The sequence below is a fragment of the Falco rusticolus genome, chromosome 8 (assembly GCF_015220075.1).
Source record: "Falco rusticolus isolate bFalRus1 chromosome 8, bFalRus1.pri, whole genome shotgun sequence".
In the NCBI taxonomy this organism is placed as follows: Eukaryota; Metazoa; Chordata; class Aves; order Falconiformes; family Falconidae; genus Falco; species Falco rusticolus.
Window position 1 is genome coordinate 39,585,302 of NC_051194.1, and position 20,520 is coordinate 39,605,821.

General features: G+C 60.2%; 2 protein-coding genes across 9 annotated transcripts; one reads left to right on the plus strand and one right to left on the minus strand.

The window, feature by feature from the left end:
- Positions 1 to 362: 362 nt before the first annotated feature.
- Positions 363 to 10,100, plus strand: PLCD4 (phospholipase C delta 4). 7 transcript variants are annotated; one of them, XM_037398223.1, is made up of 16 exons: positions 365 to 529; positions 2,820 to 2,947; positions 3,223 to 3,381; positions 3,770 to 3,998; positions 4,240 to 4,369; positions 4,936 to 5,167; positions 5,573 to 5,774; positions 6,088 to 6,202; positions 6,709 to 6,861; positions 7,229 to 7,369; positions 7,759 to 7,915; positions 8,247 to 8,363; positions 8,641 to 8,819; positions 8,977 to 9,112; positions 9,206 to 9,355; positions 9,487 to 10,100. In XM_037398223.1, exons 2-16 carry the CDS (start codon positions 2,848 to 2,850, stop codon positions 9,591 to 9,593), a joined length of 2,307 nt encoding a protein of 768 aa, XP_037254120.1. In that variant the 5' UTR covers positions 365 to 529; positions 2,820 to 2,847; the 3' UTR covers positions 9,594 to 10,100. The 7 variants fall into 7 exon arrangements, with proteins under 7 accessions (XP_037254115.1, XP_037254116.1, XP_037254120.1 ...); XM_037398222.1 differs by having other exon boundaries at positions 369 to 529; positions 6,088 to 6,232; XM_037398224.1 differs by having other exon boundaries at positions 373 to 529; positions 2,820 to 2,872; positions 6,088 to 6,232.
- Positions 10,101 to 10,224: 124 nt separating this feature from the next.
- Positions 10,225 to 20,493, minus strand: ZNF142 (zinc finger protein 142). 2 transcript variants are annotated; one of them, XM_037398216.1, is made up of 9 exons: positions 20,145 to 20,493; positions 19,600 to 19,922; positions 18,360 to 18,998; positions 17,845 to 18,108; positions 16,547 to 17,359; positions 16,112 to 16,289; positions 12,202 to 15,445; positions 11,204 to 11,309; positions 10,225 to 10,846 (listed from the first exon to the last, which is right to left on the minus strand). In XM_037398216.1, exons 2-9 carry the CDS (start codon positions 19,880 to 19,882, stop codon positions 10,347 to 10,349), a joined length of 6,027 nt encoding a protein of 2,008 aa, XP_037254113.1. In that variant the 5' UTR covers positions 19,883 to 19,922; positions 20,145 to 20,493; the 3' UTR covers positions 10,225 to 10,346. The 2 variants fall into 2 exon arrangements, with proteins under 2 accessions (XP_037254113.1, XP_037254114.1); XM_037398217.1 differs by having other exon boundaries at positions 17,845 to 18,105; positions 19,600 to 20,493.
- Positions 20,494 to 20,520: the final 27 nt, after the last annotated feature.

The following is a 20,520-nucleotide window of genomic DNA, read 5'->3' on the forward strand; positions in this document are numbered from 1 at the left end:
TGCTGGAGCATCGGCCACCGCAAGTTTGGTCCCTGCCCTGCTGTCCTTGCACCCAGCTTGGATCCCTGTGGGCGTTTTGCACCAGGATGCTCAAACTGTGCCCTGCTCTTCGGGTCCTGCAGCTCTCCCAGCCCTGGGAGTGCCCGTGGGCCACTGTGTCCTGTGACGGGGACAGCGACACGCTGGGGATGCTCTGTGCCCTGTGGATGGGGAGGTCAGGCTGTGCTGGGTGCAAGCGGGTCTGGGGAGGGACAGGATGGGAACGGGTGCCCTGTAAGGTGCTCCCACCCCTGCCGGCCCCGCCACCCCCCCCGGCTCCGGGAGACGCGTGACCTTAATCCGAGGCGACCTTGAGAGGCGGTGGCTGCTGGGCGTGCGGGGCCGGGGGCGTCCCGGGGGGCGGGGGGGCCGGGGGCGGGCTCGCCGCCCTGCCGCTGCCGAGGGGCGGGCAGCCGGGGCAGCCCCGGCCCCGTGCGGCCGCTGGCGGTGGAGCACCGGCGGAGCGGAGCGGCACGGCACCGGAGAGCGGGTACGGGGCGGGGGCCCGGTCCTTGGCGGGGCAACTGGGCGTCCTGCGGGGGGACAGGGGTGGCGGGGCGGGCTGGGACCCCGGGCTCGGGCAGCGCTGCCCCACAGGCGGCTGCACGGGTGGGGTGGCGCGGGGTGGGGGCCAGAAGAGCTGGCGGTTTTGTCTCCTTCGCTTTCAGGCGTCACTTGTCCCCCCTCCCCGAGCCCTGAATCCCCCGGGCTTTGCTGGCCCATCCCGGGGCCCCCTGTCTGACCTCCGCCCCGAGCCCCTCTGGCCCCGGCAGCTGCCCCCCGGCACGGGTGATGCTCCCGGCCCCTGCCCTGGGGCGGTGGGAGCGCTGTGCGGGGCTGAGCCGAGCCCCGGGGCGCGGGCAGGCTGTGTGCGCACCGGAGCAGCAAGAAGGGGAGGGGGGGCGAGGGGAGGCATGTCCCTTCCAGCTCCGGCACGGCCACCCCCATGGCGGCGTTTAATTCTGCTGGGGAGCTCCGCGCTGGAGTGGCTGGGGAGCGCTCACACCCACCGGCCCTCCGGTTCTGCTGGGGGACTGTCACCTCCAGGAGAGGAGCTGCAGTGGCTCAGCGTGTGCTCGGGCAGCTGGGACTGTCCCTGGCAGGAGGCGGCTGTGCTGCGGGAAGCTCTCGGGTTGGATTTCTCTGTGCCCTGGCTCCTGTCCCGCTCCTCTCGACAGCGTAACTCAGACCAGGGTGAGGGGGGCTGCATGGGGCCCTGGGCTCGGGGCATCTCTCATGCTCTGGGGAGAGCCAACAGCTGTGTCTTTGCATCCATGCTTCTGGGATCTTCCCCGTGCTGGCAGGGATTGTCTCTTCTTTGCTCTGTGTGTGCGGAAGGCACAGCTCCACGGCTGGGGCAGGGCTGGATGTGCCCAGTCTGTGCCGGGAGCCTGGAAGGGCTGGCACTGGGGGAGATCAGTTTAGCTCCAAAATCTGAGTGGTTACAGGCCTGGGGGCTGCAAGCAGCTCCCTTGCATGCTGCCACCTTGCACACATGCATGGCGGGGTGCAGAGAGGGCAGATTGGTGCAGGCAGCCCAAGCCCTGGGCCAGTGGGTTGGTGCCCCCTGGCACGTTGGATGTGGGGGGATGCAGGCACTGCAGCGAGTCCTTGTGGTCTGAGCCCTGCAACAAGGGCTGCTGCTGGGGACGTGCAGCCCTGCACTGGGCACTGCTGGGAGGTAGCTGGCATGGCACCTTAGCTGCTCCGTGTCTCCTGCAACATGTGAGGTTCCCAAGAGTGGGGACAGGGGGTCCTTATGTGCCCTGGGTACAGCTGAACAGCCACTGCCAGCCCCATGTCTGGCATGTCCCCCAGGAGCAGGGCCACAGCTAGGGATCTACCTGCCTGGCCATCCCCACACTGAGCCGGGGACGGCCATCATCTGGCCCCAGAGCCTGTGAGGGTCTGGCAGCTGGGCTTGGCAGCTGTCTGCACACTGACAGCACCGGCTATTCTCGGCCCCGAACGGCCGGTGCCTGTGCTGAGTCAGAGGCCTGGGGTACAACTGCCACCCCTGTGCCCTGGCACAGGGTCCTCTGCCCCCAGGGACCCCTGGATCCCCTCCTGCACCTAAATCCTAGCCCACCAGCTGAGGCCTCCGCTCCTCGAGGGCCCAGCTCCAGCACCCAGGTGACAGGCACATGCAGCAATTTGTCAGTCTAATTGAAGTCTTAACAGCCTAATCAAAGCCTTATTGTCAGTCCAGTCGTATTTATAGTCCCACTCGTCGCAGTGCGCTCCCTGTACGGCCACTGGTGCAGTCACAGCCCCTGGGTGCTGGTGTTCTCTGGGGAGAACGGGCTGGGGGAGCTGCGGGTCATTTCTCTGCACCCACTTCCTTGCTCTCACAGCCTCGCCCCTCCCTTGCTGCCAAATCTGTTGGCTGGGGGCTGTTTCCCAGGTAGTGGGGGCTGTTCTTGGTCACCCCCACAACAGTTTTTCCTGGCTTCCAGGGCTGCTTCTCCCCTGGGAGCAGTGACCTGGGAGCACTAGGGCTCCAGTACCTGCTGGGCTGTTGGTTGGCCATGCTCTCAAGTATTTCTGTTTTCCTCCAACACCTTTCGAGCTCCGGCTTCCTGGTAACACTAATTAATATTTCATGAGCACAGTGGGGTGAACTCGACACTTAAGGAACCCAGCAGGAGACAGGCGCAGGTGTGCTTGCACACAGACAGGCGCACATGCACCTCCTACACATGTGGAATGGTTGGAGCCCACCAGTGCAGTGCGGGGGTCCGTCCTGTTCCCACCAGCTGTCCTCTCTCTTCCTTCCCCAGCAGCCACCAGCGTGGAAGAGGCACAGCCATGGCATCGCTGCTGTGCAACGCCCGTGAGTGCCCCGGCGGTGGGGAGGGGCAGGGGCAGGGTACCACCATCCAGATTTACGCCATGGCAGATCTGGACGGTGGGTTGAGCTCTCAGCTCAGCCACACTCAGGAGCATCCGTACCCCCCATGGACATTGAGATTTGGGATTGGCAGCACTGAGGGTGGATGGGAAGGGTCGATGGGGAATTACCTTCTGCCCCTCTTGTGGCAAAGGGAGTTTGTTTGGGGTCCATCCCTCCTCCATCCCAAACTGAGGGACCACATGGGGTTCCAGAGGCAAGAGGGAGCAAGGTACCAGGGCACAGTGCCCAGGTACCCTTGCCCTCAGTGATGTAGCCCATGCTGCCCCCAGGCATCCAGCTCACTGACACGCTGGAGCAGATGCAGCAAGGGACACTGATGCGCAAAGTCAAGTCCAAGAGCTGGAAGAAGCAGCGTTACTTCAAGCTGCAGGATGACTGCATGACCATCTGGTACCAGTCCAAGAGGACAGGCAAAACTGAGTCTGCCTGTGAGTACCAGTTGCTGTGTGTTGGCTGTGGGGCCATCAGTAGGGTTCAGAGTGAACAGGGATGTGAATGTATGAAGATCCTTGGAGCCATGCTTGCAAATGGTGCTGGGGCATTCAAGACAGGCTCTGTGTGCGTGCTTCTCTCACCCATACTGCTCCTGCCCTCAGCATGGGTCACAAGGGCTGAGTCGAAATTGCAGCTGGTACAAGTGGAAGCTCTGGCGTGCCACTTGTACATGCCTACAGAGGAGTAGGCAGGCAAACAGAGGAGCAGGTGGATAAGTAGCTGGATGGATGGAAGAAGGGATGGATGGAAGGACAGGTTGTCTGTGGGCAGTGCCCCCTGCCCTCGTCCCCCTCAGACAGGCCTCCCCTCCATCTGCCCCAGTCTCCATCAGTGATGTGGAGACGGTGCGGGAAGGGCACCAGTCGGAGGTGCTGCAGAGCCTGGCTGAGGAATTCCCCCCTGAGCGCTGCTTCACCATTGTCTTCTACGGCCGTCGGGGCAACCTGGACCTCATTGCTGGCTCAGCAGAGGAGGCACAGTGCTGGGTCCAGGGCCTGCGCCAGCTCATCGAGGTGGCCACCAGCATGGACCAAAGGGAGAAGATAGACCAATATCCTTTCTGCAGGCACCATTTTGCACTTCACACCCAGTCCTTCTCCCATGTCTGGCCATTCCCCAGGCCCTGCATCTCCAGCCTTGCCCCAGCATGTGCTTACGTCTTCTGGGTCTCACCATCTGCATCAGGGCAGGGAGAGCCCACAGAAAAAGGAAAAGAGGCCATCTGATGCTCCCCAGAGCCATCTCTCTTAGCCAAGGTCCTTTCCCTTAACATCTGCCCTGGTTTCTTTCACATGGATTCGTGACTGGTTCCAGAAAGCCGACAAGAATAAGGATGGACGCATGAACTTCAAGGAGGTGCAGCGTCTCCTCAAGATGATGAATGTGGACATGAACGAGGATCATGCCCTGCGGCTCTTCCAGGCAAGCACTGCACCTGAGGGCCTGGAGGGGCTGGGGAGGGGCTAGAACAAGCTGCACAACACCTTCCTGCAGAAGGATGTGATCACTTCCTTCTGTCCGTCCGTCTGACCATCCATCCATCCATCCATTCATCCATTTGTTCACTTAACTACCTGTTTACCTAAAGAAACATCCATTTGTTCATTTATCTGTCAACCCAAGCAGCCAATGCAGCTGTTCCTCCCCGCATTCATATGTCTGTCCAGCAGCTTATCTGTCCACCCAGCTAACCAGCCATCTATTTATTTACCCATCAACCCAACCATCCACCCATCCATCCATCCATCTGTTCTTCCACCTGTTTGTCCATCTCTCCATCCACGGACCCATCCATCTATCATCCCACCCCACCAACCCTCCATCTGCCAATCCATCCATCCATTCATGCATCAATTGATGCCTACCACTGCTGCTGGCGTGGAGTCTCTGTGCCCTCTGTTGGGGGTGGGTGAATCCCCCACAGCCCCTTGGTGTGGCCAGGACACCCCATTTTACACTGGCTAGATGCTGAGTGAGCTCCCTTGCAGGCTGCTGACAAGTCGGAGTCAGGGACGCTGGAAGGGGAGGAGTTTGTGCTCTTCTACAAGGCCCTCACACAGCGTGAGGAGGTGCTGAGCCTCTTCCAGGACTTCTCCGAGGATGGGAAGAAGCTGACACTGCTGGAGCTGGTGGATTTCCTGCGGCAGGAGCAGCTGGAGGATGAGGACACAGAGGACCTGGCCATGGAGCTCATCGACAAGTATGAACCATCGGAGACAGGTGAGAGCCAGCCCAGACATCATTGTGCTCTGCATGGGGGGAAGAAGGGGGCTGAGACCCACAGCCCCATGGCAGGGTCACCCCCATCCCCATCCTGCTGTGGATGGGCACAGGGGGAAGACTTACTGTGGTGTGATCTGGGTGCAGTTTCCCTTTTTTTGGTCCATTCCTGGACCATTTTGGTGTAGAAGGTTGACCATCCATGGGGTGCAAGCTCTGGCTTTGGGGTCTGCTGCTCACCTTCCCAAGGTTTCTGTCCTGAGGCATCTCTCCCTGTGCCCCAGCCTCTGGCAGAAGCTGTGCCCACCATGCTGGGGATGCCAGGAGCCACCAGCAGCCCTGTTTGCCCCCATCCTGTTCCCTCCGGGTCCCTGGCTGTCACTGAGCCTCCCACTCCACCTGCAGCCCGGGCTCGCCACGTGCTGAGTGCTGATGGGTTCCTCATGTACCTCTGCTCTCCGGAGGGCTCCATCTTCAACCCCCAACACCGGGCACTGTGGCAGGACATGAGCCAGCCACTCTGTCACTACTTCATCTCCTCCTCCCACAACACCTACCTGATAGAGGACCAGATCCGGGGCCAGAGCAGCATTGAGGGCTACATCAGGTAAAGGGGCTGGTCCCTACTGGCTGCTGCCCAGTACCCTCCTGCCCCAGTGCCATGCCACGGGCAGCTCCATGGGGCAAACCCAGAACCTCCTTTGCCTCCTCCATGGCCCAGCACCCATGCAGCCATGCCATGTGGTGCTTAGCAAGGGGGATGCTGAGTCGATCTCTACCAGCCCTGCATGCAGCAGCATCCCCACCCTTGATGGTTGTCCCCTGGTCCCTGTAGGGGTGACAACCACAGGCATAGGGGAGGGCAGGGGGCTGGTGCCCTGGCTGAGTGCAGGGTCCCAGGGGTGACAACACAACCCTAGGGCTCTGAAACGGGGCTGCCGGTGCCTGGAGGTGGATTGCTGGGACGGGCCGAATGGGGAGCCCATGGTGTACCACGGCCACACCTTCACCTCCAAGATCCCGTTCCGGGAGGTGGTGAGCACCCTAGGGAAGTACGCCTTCAAGGTAGGGCATTCTTCCTCAGGTGCCGGGTATCATGAGTGTCCCTCAGCGGGTCAGGGGGGACATGGCTGCAATTCGGGGCAGTGATAGGTCTCTCGAGGGCTCATGGTTCTAAGATTCACATGCCTGGTGCTGCAGCAGGATTCACCCCACCACAGGCAAGAAGGGTGGCTGTGTCCCTTCCTAGGGGACAGCACTGGGGAGTCTGACCCACAGCCCTGCGCCATGCCATGCGAGGGCACATGGGTGCATGCAGACATGGTCTGCTGGGGGTGCAGGGGTGAGATGGAGCCTGGTGGATGCGGGGATGAGATGGGATATGGGGGATGCTGGGGGATTGGTGGGGTATAAAGGTCTCGAGGGGATATAAAGACACACAAGGGGCTCCATCCGGGCACTGATCATGCCTGGGCAAAGCCCTTGTGAGAGCTCCCCAACCCCACCAAGTCTGATCTCCAGCTGTGCATGTTGCTCCCCAGACCTCAGACTACCCGGTGATCCTGTCCCTGGAGAACCACTGCAGCATGGAGCAGCAGGAGGTCCTGGCCCAGCAGCTCAAGTCCATCCTGGGGGAACAGCTCCTCACCACCACCACGGATGGGCATGTCCCCAGCCAGCTTCCGTCCCCAGAGGTAGGAACAGAGTGCGTCCGTGCTGGGCATCAGTGTCCTGCCTGGGAGTGGGGTGAGGAGGTGGCTCTGCTGTCCAGAGGAAAGGCCACCCCTGCCCCAGCATTGTCCTGCTCTACTGGAGCACTTGGGAACACTGGGGATACTGTGTCCTCATGTTCACCATGGTCCCAAAGTTGTCCCCAAGGTTGTCTTCCCATGTCCTGCACAGCCAGGCAGCAGGGCAGAGCCCTCCTACCTCATCCCCTCCTGCATGCTGAACGGAGCTGGTGGTGCTGGCACCTAACAGTGTGGGGTCCCAGGGGACAGCAAGTCCCATGGAGGAGATGGGCACCCCAAGGTGCCTACCTGTCTATACCCAACCCCACAGGAACTGAAGCACAAGATCCTGCTGAAGGGGAAGAAGATTGGGCGTCTGGAGGACATGCTGGATGGGCCAGGGGATGAGGCACCTGATGTATCTGATGATGACAATGGGGCAGAGGCAGAGGAGGAGAGGCGGAGGGCAAAGGTGAGTGGCCTGGGCTGGGGACCATCTGGGAGCAGTGAGCCCCTGGACACAGCTATGGGCTGTGGTGACATCCCAGTGCCAAGAGGAGAGGCAGAGACTGCAGGGACATCACCAGGCAGGGCGGACAGCCATTTCTGCCCCTGGTCACACCAGTCTCCTCTTTGCATAGCATCCCTGTGGTGGCAATATGTTGGGTGCCACTCAACATGTTGGGTGGGTCCCCTGCTTGCTCTGTTCCTGGCAGGAAGGCTACCCATGGTGGGGATGCTGCCACCCTAGCACATCCCTGGATGTTCTTGGCTGCCCTGGGCTCTACAGCCCCTGTCCTGGGTGAGTGCTGGAGGATGGTGCTCCCATCAGGAGGGACTCAACGTGGCTCTGCCTTGCAGAAGGACAAAGAGAGCCTGGCACAGGCATTGTCTGACTGCGTTGTCTACTGCAAGAACGTGTCCTTCCGGGGCTTCCAGGAGGCCCGCAGCCATTCCCGGCCTTCCGAGATCTCCTCCCTTGCTGAGGCCAAGGCCAGGAAGCTCATCCGGGATGCAGGTGAGATGGAGGGGGCAGTGGCACCAGTGGACTGGGCCAAGTGGAGGCGGCAGGAGGCTTCCTCAGCTGTAGGGCTAGAGCCTCCAGACACCAGGGTTCCCTCCCTGCCCAGGGCGAAGGGGGGTCCAGTGGGGCTGTACCCTGGGCTTTAACTCTAGTGCGTGAGGGGGTTTATGGGCTTAGGAAGCAAGGCAGGATGCCTGCATTCCTGGGAGGGGAAAGGGATGAGAATTAGTGGGTGAGTGGATGATGTTTGGATGGGCAGCACACATGGGTGGCTGTGCAAGCCAAGGAATGACCCCACAAGTAGCCCCTCACGCTCCATCCCTAGGGAATGAGTTTGTCCGCCACAATGCCTGGCAATTGACACGCATCTACCCCAGCGGGATGCGGACTGACTCCTCCAACTACAGCCCACAGGAGATGTGGAACGTGGGGTGCCAGATCGGTATGGCCAGGGGGCTTCAGGGATGTGGGCTGGGGAGATGCCCTGGGTCCCATGCACCATCAACACTCATGTTGGTGCTAGCTGCAACCCCAGCTGGAACCCGGTCTGGCCGCATGCTCTTGCTCTTGCTCTGCCCTGGGAATAACCCGGGCATTGGTGCCTTGTCCCGCTGTGCAGCCCCGCATCTCTGGCTACGGGGACAGGCTGGTTCTCAGCTCCAAGCAGGTCATGGTTTCTCCAAGCTGCCCTGAACTCTTTCCCTGCCACCTTCTCCCAGTGGCCCTGAACTTCCAGACAGCTGGCATGGAGATGGACCTGTGTGATGGGCTCTTTAGCCAGAACGGCCGCTGCGGCTATGTGCTCAAACCACCCTTCATGAGGGATGAGGAGACTCCCTTCAATCCCAGTGACCCCAACAGCTGGGAGGGCCCTGGCCCCATCACCTTGACAATCCAGGTACAGGACCAAGGAGACCCCGGGGAGCCATGACAGTGTCCTTGGTTGGTCCCAGATGAGTAGGTACACCACTGGGCAGCGTGCTGGAGCCATGCAGCCTCCAAGCAGATCAGTTCAGCTGCTCCCTGGCTCATGGGGTCCGTGCCCCTTTGCACAGGTGATCAGCGGGCAACAGCTGCCCAAAGTGGCCAACAGCAAGGACGGAGCTATCATCGACCCACTGGTGCGCGTGGAGATCCACGGGGTCCCTGCAGACCAGGCACGCCAGGAGACCAAGTACATCGAGAACAATGGTGAGGCCCACGGTGGTGCCAGGGACCCCGCTGTGCCCATGTGGCCAGTCCCTGCCCTCCCTCACCCTCCCAGCACACACTCTCCCTTCCCAGGGTTTAACCCCCGCTGGGATGAGACACTCCAGTTCCAGCTCCACGTGCCCGAGCTGGCCCTCGTCCGCTTTGTGGTGGAGGATTATGACAAAACCTCCAGGAATGATTTTGTGGGCCAGTTCACCCTAGCCTTTGCCAACATCAAACCAGGTGAGTGGCTGCTGCCTGGTGGTGGTGGTGGGGCCGGCAGGGCAGCCCCACGAGGGTGTCGGGCTCAGCTGGGTGCTAGAGGGTCAGGTCAAGGGCAAAAGTCAGCCAGAGCCTTGCTGTCCCCCCTGCAGGCTACCGCCACATCCATCTGCTCTCCAAGGATGGCACCAGCATCCCACCCTCTTCACTCTTTGTCCACATCCGCATCACCGAGCCGCCTGGCCCTGAGCAGGACTGAGCTCGTGGGGTGAGCCCGACCTGGATGGAAGCCATAGAGCAGGCCCCACGTGGCTGGGGCTGCGAAGCCAACTGCATTCATCCTCTTTTGAGCCATTTGTATTGTCATTGCTGCTGTGCCCCGCTTTGCAGTAGCTTCTGAGGGCTAGGAAAGGTGCTGACCTCCCCTTCCTGGGTTTGGGATGCTGTCTCCCATGCATGAGCACGTGGTCTGTGCTGATGCAGCACCCTGTGCCCCCAACATGTATCCTGCCCTGGCCCACAGGCATAGCTTCGCTGCAGGGAGGAGGAAAGAGAGTGCACGGTGCCCTGGCTCTGCTTCAGGGGCTGGTCCCCTGCAGCCAGGGGAGCAAGGCTGGAACCCAGCAAACCCCAGGGCTGGGCAAAGCTGGGAGCAGAATCGGTCCTCACTAACCCCCCAACCCTGCAGGACCCCATCACAGCCCCAACTAACCCTTGCCCTGTCCTTTCTCTGTGAGCAACCTAATAAATTGTTTGGTGACAGGCAGTCTGGGTGTGGTGGTGCTGGGGAGAGATGGAGAGCTGGATTTGTGCTTGCACTCTTTCCCTGTGGGCACCTGGCCCACTGTTCGTGCTGGGCTCCAAACAGCCCCAAGAAACAGTATTAAAAGGAGCTGAGAGATTCCTTTTATACAGCTGCATATTTTACAACCCATATACATATATGCCTATACACACACATCGCCGCAGCAGGTCTGTGCCACCAGGGCCTTAAAGCAGTCAGGATTCAGCCTCAATGCAAAGTGTCATCCTTCCCCCCAGAGCACCCTCCTTCATGCTCCATCCTGGGGGGCCCCTCAGCCCGGTTCTCTCTCTGCACAGCATGGAGGTGGACGGTAGGCGTGCTAGGGTCCTTGCCCACCCCCTGGCTGGGGTCGCCAGCCCCATGCTCGGGGTGATGCCGCTGGATGTGTTTGATGACCTGGAACTTCTGCTTGGCCTTATAGGGGCAGTAGCGGCAGAAGAAGGGGTGCTCGTTGGTGTGGGTCAGGTAATGGTGGCGCAGGCCCGCCGCCCAGCGGAAAGCCCGCCCGCAGGCATTGCAGACATAAGGCTTCTCCTCACTGTGCTTCTTCAAGTGGGTCTTGAGGAGGAAGCGGGTCTTGAAGGCCTTGCCACACTGCTCGCAGATGAAGGAACGGGCCTCCTGATGCCGCGTCTCCTTGTGCACCCGCAGGGCATCTGCCCGATTCGTGCGGTACTCACACTCATTGCAGTGGTATGGCTTCAGGCCTGTGGCAACAGGGAAGGAGATGGCACCGGGATCAGGGGCACAGTGCCCTCCATCCCACAGGTCTCACCATCCCTGTAACAGAGTGTCAGCCCCCAGGGACCATCCCCTACATCCCATGTCAGAAGGCAACCCAAGACCCCCCATTTCCAAGGCACCACACGGTGCCTGGGGTTCGTACCACCCCACCTTCCCTCCCAACCCACCAGCACACAAGAATGTCCTGCCACCCAACTGCTAGAAGTCCTCCCCCACCTCCAGCTGGGCCACCATAGCAAAGAAAGCACAGAAATGGGGCTCCCACAGCCTCAACACCCTCAACGGTGCCCCATGGCCTGTCCTCAGTGGGCAGCACTCACCCGTGTGCTTTGTCATGTGGTACTTGAGCTGATTCACCCACTTGCACTTGTAGCCGCAGTCAGGGCAGAGGTATTTCCGCTCCTCCTTGTGGATCCGCATGTGGTACTGGGTACAGGGCAAGAGGACAGGGTCAGGATGAGGCCATGTCCCCTGTCCTGAGAATGTGCAGGGTGCTGGCGTACCAGCAAGGGGCTTAAAGACAGCTCTGACATCTCAAACTGCATGAGGCAAGGAGGGCTGTCTGCTTACCTGGCAGACTACGGGCAGGGGGAATCCACAGCAGGGTCAGGATGAGACGCCTGTACTGCTAAGCTTGCTCTGTCCCAGCCTGTGGTTGGCACAGGCATTTCTCCCCAGTTTGGTATTTAGGGCAAAGTCTGGGCTAAAACCCAGCCCAACAGAGCCAGCCCTGAGCTAAGCACATTGTGCAGCCTCACCCCAGGCAGTCCCAGAGGGCTCCAGCTCAGCCTGGCCATTAAAAAAAGTCAATATTTCTTTTAGCAGGATGAGACCATTTTCCCCTCCATTACCCCATGGCTGGCCCTCCAGTACTAGCAAAGGCCCTTTACCATGCATAAGGATTCCGCTAATCACCTACAGAAATGAGGGCAGGGTCTGGCTCTGCTTGCAGGGAAGCTGAGCTTTCCCTGCACCGTGTCTAACTGGTGCCTCAGAGCACGCTGCATGCCAGCAGGCAGACAAACTTGGCTTTGAGTGGTGCAAGGCTGCATCCAGAGGCCACCAGAGATGTCAGCGGGAAGAGGAGTGAACTTGGGCAGCTGCCCACATTCTTGCCCCTTCCCCTTAATCTGCAACAGCAGGAAGCAGGGAAGAAACATACTGTACCCTCATGAGTTTTATCCACTCGTCTCATGAGCCACAGAAGAGGATGGAGGACAAAACTCCCCTTGGGAGTTTCTTCTTCCCCAAATCCCCGTCTGGATCCCCCTCAACCCATGTAGATGCAGCAGGGTATAACCCCAAGCAGGGCGCTCACCTTGAGACGTGAGGGGTCGGCACAGGCGTATTTACAAAGGTGGCACTTGTAGGGTTTCTCGCCGGTGTGGATGCGGATATGCCACGTGATCTTCTGCCTGTTCTTGGTGGTGTACTCACAGTCTGAGCACTTGTACACGCGGGTGCCCCCATGACCTTTCATGTGCTGGTCAAAGACAAGCTGGTGGCAGCAGGCAAAGTCGCAGAAGGGACACCGCAGGGGTTTGTCCTGGGGGGCAGCCGGCTCGTGGCTCTCCACGTAATGCCGCACTAGCTGCTGCCGCTCCTTGGCCGCAAAGCTGCACAGCTCACAGCGGTGGCTGAAATGCTGTGTCTTGTGCTCCTCCAGCGCCTCCCGGGTGGTGAAGGTCTCCTTGCAAGTGCTGCACTCCAGGTGCGGGTGCTGCTTCTGCAGGTGGCACTTGAGCGTGGCCTCGCTGTGGCACACAAAGCCGCAGCGCGGGCAGCCATAGGACACCTTCTCCTCGTGCCGTCGCAGGATGTGCTGCTTGAGGGCCGTCTCAGAGCTGAAGCGAGCCTCACAGCGGGAGCAGCCGAAGTTGAGCTCGCCACGGTGGCAGCTGTTGACGTGGCGGGTGATGTCATTCTGCAGGTAGCTGCTGTAGTCACAGAGTGGGCAGAAGTGGGTGGGTGTCTTTTCATGCACCCGCAGGCGGTGGATGCGCAGCTTGGAGTTGGTGCCAAAGGTCTGGCTGCAGATGCCGCAGGCGATGCGCCCCACGCCAGTGTGCAGGGACTGGTGGGCCTCCAGGCGGTAGCGCCGCGTGGTGCTGAACTCACAGTAGCAGCACTTGTGTGGCTTTACTCCCTCGTGTTTGATGCGGATGTGCTGCCGCAGGCAGCGGGCTTGCTTGCAGGTGAACTCACACTGGCGGCACTGCAGCTGTGGCCGCTTGCTGTAGTGCTTGCGGTGCAGTTTGCGGTGCAGCCGCAGGGCTTTGGCTGCCTTGGAGGTGAAGGGGCAGGAGGTGCAGCGAAACTCACCCAAGGTCACACAGCCCCTCTTCTTGTGTGTCTTCATGGCCCGTTCCTGGTGGCAGGTGAAGGGGCAGGTGGGGCAGGAGAAACGCCTCCTCTTGGGCAGGGTGGCTTTTGGGGGGGTCACATCCAGCAGGAGCTTGCTGGGCTGGCCTGTCTCAGTGCTGGCTGGGTCCCCCTCAAGGAGCTCGGTGCTTTGTGGTCCGTCATCTTCAGGATGCATGATGTGCTTCTCGGCACAGTGGCTCTTGAGGGCCCGCCGGGAGCGGAAGGCCTCAGGGCACAGGGAGCACCAGAACTGCTCTAGGCTCCGGCACCCATCCTCCACATGGGAGGTGATGGTGGAGACACGGGAGCACACAAAGGAGCAGGCATTGCAGTGCAGCTTCCCTCCCTCCCGCCGGTATTTCTCCGATGGTTTTCCAGGGTGGGGAGGACAAGTGGCTCTACCTGGCTCAGCCCCATCCCCTTGCTGGGGAGGCTCTTCTGCCACCTCTGTGCTGTCACCCAGCACGGATTTCTCAGGAGCAGGAGAGCCCGATGCCTGCTCCCCATCCAAAGGACTACCTGCTGTCTGCATTTTATCAGGCAGCAATTCAGCTTCCCAAGGGCTCTTGGCATGCCCTGACTCCTCTGAGCCTCCCTTCTCGCTCTCCGCTGTTTCTTCTGTATCATTACCACCAGGCTGGTCAGCAGGTTGGCACAATCCAGGTGGCTCCTGACCAGCTGGTTTGATGATCTTGTTCTTCTTCAGGAGAACTGGGCACTTCTTGAGTAGGTGGGTGTTGAGCCCCCTTTGCTGCTTAAAGCTGGCACCACACTCATGGCACACGAGTGGGGCCCGGCGGCTCTGACAGCTGGCTTTAGAGTGCAGGGACATGGACTTCTCCTTCCGCGTGACGTATGAGCACTTCTCGCACTTAAAGATCTGACTCTCTGACTGCACCACCAGCATCTGCACCCTGCCCTCCAGCACCAGCGTCTCTGCCTGCTCCTTGTCCTGCTTCCGTAGAGCCTTCAGCACTGACTCTGAGCCACCCCTGGCATCATCACTGGAGGTGGCCACGTCCTCTGGGACAGGTGCGTGGCTCTGTTCAGCTGTCTTCAGCACGCTGAGCCAGGCCTCTGGCAGCTCGGCTTGGCTGGTCTCTCTCATCTCTGTGTCTGGTACCAGATTATTGTGGTCTGAGCACGACCCCTGAAGGTGGCCTGTGGCCTGCCTCAGGGCATCTTTTTGCTGGCTGTCTCCTCCTGCTACACTGCCCTCCAGCCTCGCTGCCTTGTGTTCCCCTACATCTGCCGCCTCTTCTTCAAAGTCTGGGATGTCTTCGAGTGCATTGTCATTGTCATCCAAACCCAGGTCCTCCTGGGAGCTCAGCATCTCATAGGCTGCAGGAGGCTCCTTGCAGGACAGCATTTCCACACCCTCTGGCCCTGCCGCACAAGATTCTCCAGCCAAATGCTCCAGGAGGGGGTCAGATGAGACATTCAGTGCCTCCAAATGCAAAGTGCAACTCTCTGCCACATCCCCAGGAGCAGCGAGCTCAGTTGAGCCTGCAGCAGCATCTCCTTGCACGCAGTCATCTCCCAGGGCATTGCCAGCAGTGGGACAGCCCTGCTCCCCCTGGTCCACACCTCTCTCCACCTCGCTGCTGCTCTCAGGTGGAGCGGCATCCTGCCTAAGGAGGGGCACCACAAACGCTTGCTGGTAGCCCTCTTCCCCCTGGGATTCCAGCTGGGATGGCTTTGCCTTTGCTTTTGCCCACTGCTCCTTGCCAGGAAGGGGGGAGCTGGCATCCACATGCAGGGCTGTGCCGAGGTCATAGCTGAAAAGCACCTCAGATGAGCTGATTTCCAGCTCCTTGTTGGCATAGTTTTCCAGCCAGTCCTTGTCACCGGGTACGTAGCCATGAATCTTGCGCTTGTGGAAGAAAAGGCTGGTGTTGCTGAAGGTGCAGTAGGAACAGAGGGCGCAGCGGAACTCCTTCTGCTTGGTGTGTTTGCAGTTCTCATGGTTCAGCAGTGCCTGCTTGTACTTGGTCTGGTACGTGCAGTACTGACACTGGAAGACGGGCACCTGGTAGTTCTGTGAGTGCTTGGCCTGCATGTGCTTCTGCAGCTCGTACTTGCGCTTACAGGTGAAGCCACACACCTCACAGATCAGACTTTTGCCCTGGTGCCGCAGCTTGTGGCTGCTCAGCTGGTCAGCACGGTGGCACCGGTATGAGCACTGGTTGCATTGGTACCTGGGGAGAAAGCAGAATCAGTCAAACAGTATGAGGAACTGGGGCAGCCTGAGCCCCATCAGGCACGTTGAGCTCTGATTCCTTGTCCCGGACACATGGGGAAGGGGTACCACTTGGTTTGCCAGATCTGACCTTTGCCATGCAGACAGCTCTTACCGCAGGCAATTCCTCCCTGCTGCAGCCCTTGGCACTGCTGGTACTTTACAGCCCCGGCTGGGGACAGGAGATAGATTCCCTGAGTATTCCATACAGTGACTGCATCACCCCCACATACATCACACCAGCAGCAACCCCGGCATCCCTGGAGGCACACTAGACCCAACGGAGGTGATAATACAGAGGTGAAAAACATGTTTTGGCAGAGTCCTGCACATGCCCAAGCTGGCCTTGGCCCACAGTCATCAGCAGAACCCATGAACCCAAGCTCAGAGCTGCACTGATATGTTAATACACCTCCTTGACCAAAAATAGCCTTGCCTCCACAGCACCATGCTGGCAACAACCTGCAAGCTCAAAGACCACATTTTTTACATGCCAGAGTAGGCTGTAGCCATCCCCCAGGCATGAGAGTCTGGCACACAATGCAGCCTGGGAGCAGCAGACTCCTGGAGCAGGATTTGGGGAGCCCTGACTATGCTGCCAGGCCAGCAGAGACGGGTGTCATACCGGAGATCTCCAGTGTGCTTGCGCATGTGGACATTCAGGTAGTGCTTCCACTTGGTGATGTACCCACACTCGGTGCACATGAAGTTCTTGTCATCGGAGTGGGTCAGCATGTGTTTGGACAGGTAGCTCACATCCCGGCATGTGAAGTTGCAAAGTTCACACTTGTGAGGTTTCTCTCCTACACACAACACAGGAACACCCTCACCATGACAGCCAGATAAAGCAATACTGTTTGCCTCCCTCTGCAGGTAAACTAGATCAGCAGGAGCTGGGGGTAACAGCAGGGACAGGGACACGCCCTGACTTCAGCCAAGTGATGACAGGGTGACAGGGCCAGCAATGGGACCCAGGAGCCCTGACCCAGCCCTCCCTGCCCACCGGGAGCTGGACAGGATCCCTCCATCCCAGCTCGGGACCCCTGCAGCGGACACCCACCAGTGTGCAGCAGCATGTGTCGGATGAGCACCCTCTTGTGTGCAGTGGCAAAGGCGCACTCAGTGCACTTGTGGATCTTCTCGTTGGCGTGCATCTTGCCCACATGGTCGTGAAACTCCACGGGGTTGAAAGTGGCGTACGGGCAGAAGCTGCACTGGAGCTGCTCACTGCCTGGGTGCCCCTGCTTCTTGTGCTTGCGGAAAACATGCTTGTTGGAGCAGATGAAGTCGCACTGCTGGCAGTGGAAGGCATAGTGGGTTTTTCGGTGAGCCTCCATGGCCTCAGCTGTGCCAAAGAGCAGCGAGCAGGCATGGTACTTGCACTCCACTGCCTTAATGCCATGAGCATCCTTGAGATGACGGACAAACTCTTTCCGGTCCTCCACGCAGTAGTCGCAGCCCCCCTGGAAGCAGCTCAGCTTCTTGGGCTCAGCTTTGTGAGTCTTCAAGTGCTCTTTGAGGGCCTGGCTGAGCCGAAACTTCTCCTCACAGACAGGGCAGGAATAAACATCAGAGTAGAAGTTGGAGATGTCCTCGTGCATGCTGGCCATGTGACGATTGAGGGCATTCTTCTCCACCGAGCTGTAGTGGCAGAGCGGGCAGCGATGGGCCTTCTCTCCTGTCTCCCGCATCATGTGGATTTTCAGTTTACTTTTGCTGGTGAAGTACTTGTGGCAGTTGGGGCACTGCAGGCTGGGGTCAGGGAAGTGCAGGTTGAGGTGCTCCACCAGGTGCGTCCGCTTCTTGAAGCACCGCTTGCATTCAGGGCACATGTGGGTTTTGTAGAGGTACTCAGAGCCTTCCACGACATCTCCTGTGAAAGCAGAGTAGGGGGAGCCGTCAGCAGAGAAGAGACAGAAAGCATGGGCAGATGTTCTCTCCCAGATCCAGCTGTGTCAAGGCACGGGCTTATACGCATATGTGGTCACACAGCAGCCATCTACTTGGAGGTACTGTCCCCAACCCAAGCCACCAGCACAGTTCAGGTGAGCTCTTTCCAGCCTAACAGTGGTAAAGCACAGCCTATATCAGGCCTGCCTGCACATCCCCAAAGCCAGGCAGAATTTTGCCTGCTTTTGTCTGAGCCCGGCAGCAGTTGTGGACATGCAAAAGGAGGGACGCGTTTGCTTGGGTAGAGGGCAGGGGGAACAGTGCACTGGTACATGCAGGAGATGTGGGTCCTGAATGGGGACCCCCAGGACCCACAAGCCCAGCCCACGTTCCTTCGCCAGTCTTGAGGCTGTGCTGCTTGATCATAATACAAACCAGAGCAGCTCCTGGTAGGGCCCCACATCCTACCTTTAAAGTGCTGCACCCGCAGCACTCTGGCTTTCTCGGGAGCTGCCTTCCCATCCTCTTTGGCCTCGCCTTCACAGGGGCTCTCACCATCCTCATCCCGTGACTCGTCCCCACTGCTGTCTGAGTCCTCTTCTCCAGCTGACACTTTCTGCCCCTCCAAGGAGCCCTCCCTGGTCCCTGTGGGCTTTGCAGGCCTGGCTTCTGCTGCAGTGGCTTCCCAGCCAGCGTGGCAATTCCCTGCCTCCTCCTGTCCTTCTTCTGCTGCTTCAGTGGGGCAAGACAGAGATCATCATGCTCCAGGCAAGAGGGAGCCACCCTCCTCACCCACACACATGCAAAAAACTTGCTGGCCAAGATGGGGGGCACAAACCGTGCCACAGGGAGGAAGGAATGCAGGGCTCCATGGCCCTCCAGCAGCACAGCCTCAGCCCTTGCTCCTCCCAGTTGTAACTGGGATGCATGGACAGTCAGCCTCTGCAGCACCCACAGGCCCTGACCCTCCCACCCAGCCATACCTGATGGCAGGATGCAGTGCTGCTCCAGGCTGTTGGGGGCTGAGCCAGGGGGGCTACCTGTTGCAGGCATCTCAGCAGGGGGCTCTGTGGTGTGGCCCTTCCTGTGCTGCCAGAATAGCTTAGCATTGGCTGTGATGAAGTCACAGCGGCCACAGTGGAAGGGAAAGTGGGTGCGGTGGTGCTGCTCCATGGCTGGGCGGCTGGGGAAGAGCAGCGGGCAGGCACGGTAAGCACAGGACACGGGGGAGGCCCCATGCAGGCGGCACAGGTGGCTGCGCAGTTGCTTGCGGTCCTCTGTGGTGAAATGGCAGCCCTTCTCCGGGCAAGGCAGGGCTCCTGGTGGCGTGCGGTGTGTCTTGAAGTGCTCCTTGAGTTCGCCGGGCTGCATGAACACTTCCCGGCAGATGGGGCACAGTAGGTGCTCAGGAGTGGAGCTCTCCTGCATGCCAGCTCCAGGTGGCTCCGAGCCCCCAGGCTCACTCTGGCCCTCGTTGGCAGAAGCCAACAGTGCCCCAGAGAGCTCCAGGTGCCTGGGGGGGGTCAGCAGCAGGCACTGGTGCAGTGACAGCAGGGAGGCCTCTGGGAAGCTCTGTCCACACCTCTCGCAGAAATACAGCTCCACTACTTTGACCAGCACCTCTGCAGAGAGCAAGGGGCAAGCATTAGGAAGGGCTTTTGCCAGGCCCAGAGCTTGGAGCTGGTGGTTCAGTTCCAGCTCTGGACAAGGAGGATAAACCTGTTGCCACAAACTACAGTTTGGAGAACTGCAGCCCTCCACCTGCCCAGGGTATTCCAGGACACCTCCCATAAGAGAGGGGACACCACCACCAGGGTAACCACAATGACCAGGTCTGTCCCTTAGCACCTTTGAGGCATGCAGAGATGTGAGGCTGGCTCAGCCCCGTTCCTAGCAGTATGTGCCCATGCTGGACCTGGGTGAGAAGTGTGCTGGGGGTGGCAGTCTGGGGCGGACATCTCTGCCTGGTCCCCACTGACAGCACAGAGCAACCCCCTCACCCGACATGCAACTCCCACAGCCACCCCTCCCCATCCACACTCCCAGCTTGTGCCAGGTCTGCGCTTGATGGTAGCACTACACTCATGATGCACACAGGGTCAGAGACACAAGGGCACTGTGGTGTCCCCAGGGTGCCAGCTGGTAGGGACAGGGGCCCCGGCCAGACCTCTGTCCCTCTGTTGAGCGCTGTGGGGCCCATGTTGCCCTCCCTGCACCCCATACCTGTGGCATTGGCTGCGTTGCTCAGTGTCACATTGCCAGCCACTGCCTCGATGAATATTTCCACGTTGCTTCCTTCAGCATGAGCCCCTTCCCCAGACATCGACGCCTCTGCCAGCAGCAAGTCCTGGCTGGCAGACAATGGGGGTGTCCCAGCCAGGTCAGTGCTGGCCACATCAGGGCTTTCCATGGCTCCTGCCTCTCCTGGCGGGGGCAGGAGCAGCTCCGAGCACAGGGCCTCCATCTCCCTGCCGGCACCCTCAGACACAGCCACTTCTGCACTCATTGCCAGTGGGCACTGGTGCTGGGCAGGAGGGCCTCTCACTCTGAAACAGAAGAAAGTGCTTTAAATGAGGGAGAACCCAGAGGCTCAGGGGTCCTACAGGATTTTGGGGGTCAGCCTGCTGTGCCAGTCCCCAGGCAGGGGTATCTCGACACTGGCTCCCTTCTGCTGTCCCCAAGCAGGCTGGTGACAAAACCCACTGCCATGGAGCAGATGGGGTGTGAGGACCCCTGTACCCTCCCCAAAGATGCCCAGGGGCCTCTACCTGAGCCCAACAGCCAGACTTGCTCCCTGGGCACGGGTGGGCCCAGACCCGGGCCTAGCCTCTGGATCCAGGTCCAAGTGGGCCCGAGCCCGAGTCCAACCCCCAGACCTGGGCCCAGCCGCCAGTGAGGAGGTGCCCACGGCGAGTCCCCGCACGGCCGGGGCCGTCCCAGCCACCTCGCACTGCAGCCCCGGCCTGTCCCCCCCGGGCCGGGGACTCAAGCAGGACCCCGGTGCCTCCGGCCCTGGCACATCTCGGTGGCGCGCGCCGGGCGAGAGGGAGCGTCACCCTTTGTGCAGCTCGCCCGGCCGCTCTGCTCTGCCCCGCCGCCCGCCCCGGCCCCGCTCTATGGTGCCAGCCGGCAGCCGACCGGAAG

Coding starts and splice junctions, on each gene's coding strand:
- PLCD4 (XM_037398218.1), top strand. CDS start 2,848: ATGGCATCGCTGCTGTGCAACGCCCGTGAGTGCCCCGGCGGTGGGGAG. Junction 3,382..3,769: donor AGGCAAAACTGAGTCTGCCT/GTGAGTACCAGT, acceptor CATCTGCCCCAG/TCTCCATCAGTGATGTGGAG. Junction 8,364..8,640: donor GAACGTGGGGTGCCAGATCG/GTATGGCCAGGG, acceptor ACCTTCTCCCAG/TGGCCCTGAACTTCCAGACA.
- ZNF142 (XM_037398216.1), bottom strand. CDS start 19,882: ATGAGTGCAGAAGTGGCTGTGTCTGAGGGTGCCGGCAGGGAGATGGAG. Junction 15,446..16,111: donor AAGCACACTGGAGATCTCCG/GTATGACACCCG, acceptor CTTTCTCCCCAG/GTACCAATGCAACCAGTGCT. Junction 11,310..12,201: donor CCGACCCCTCACGTCTCAAG/GTGAGCGCCCTG, acceptor CCCTGTACCCAG/TACCACATGCGGATCCACAA.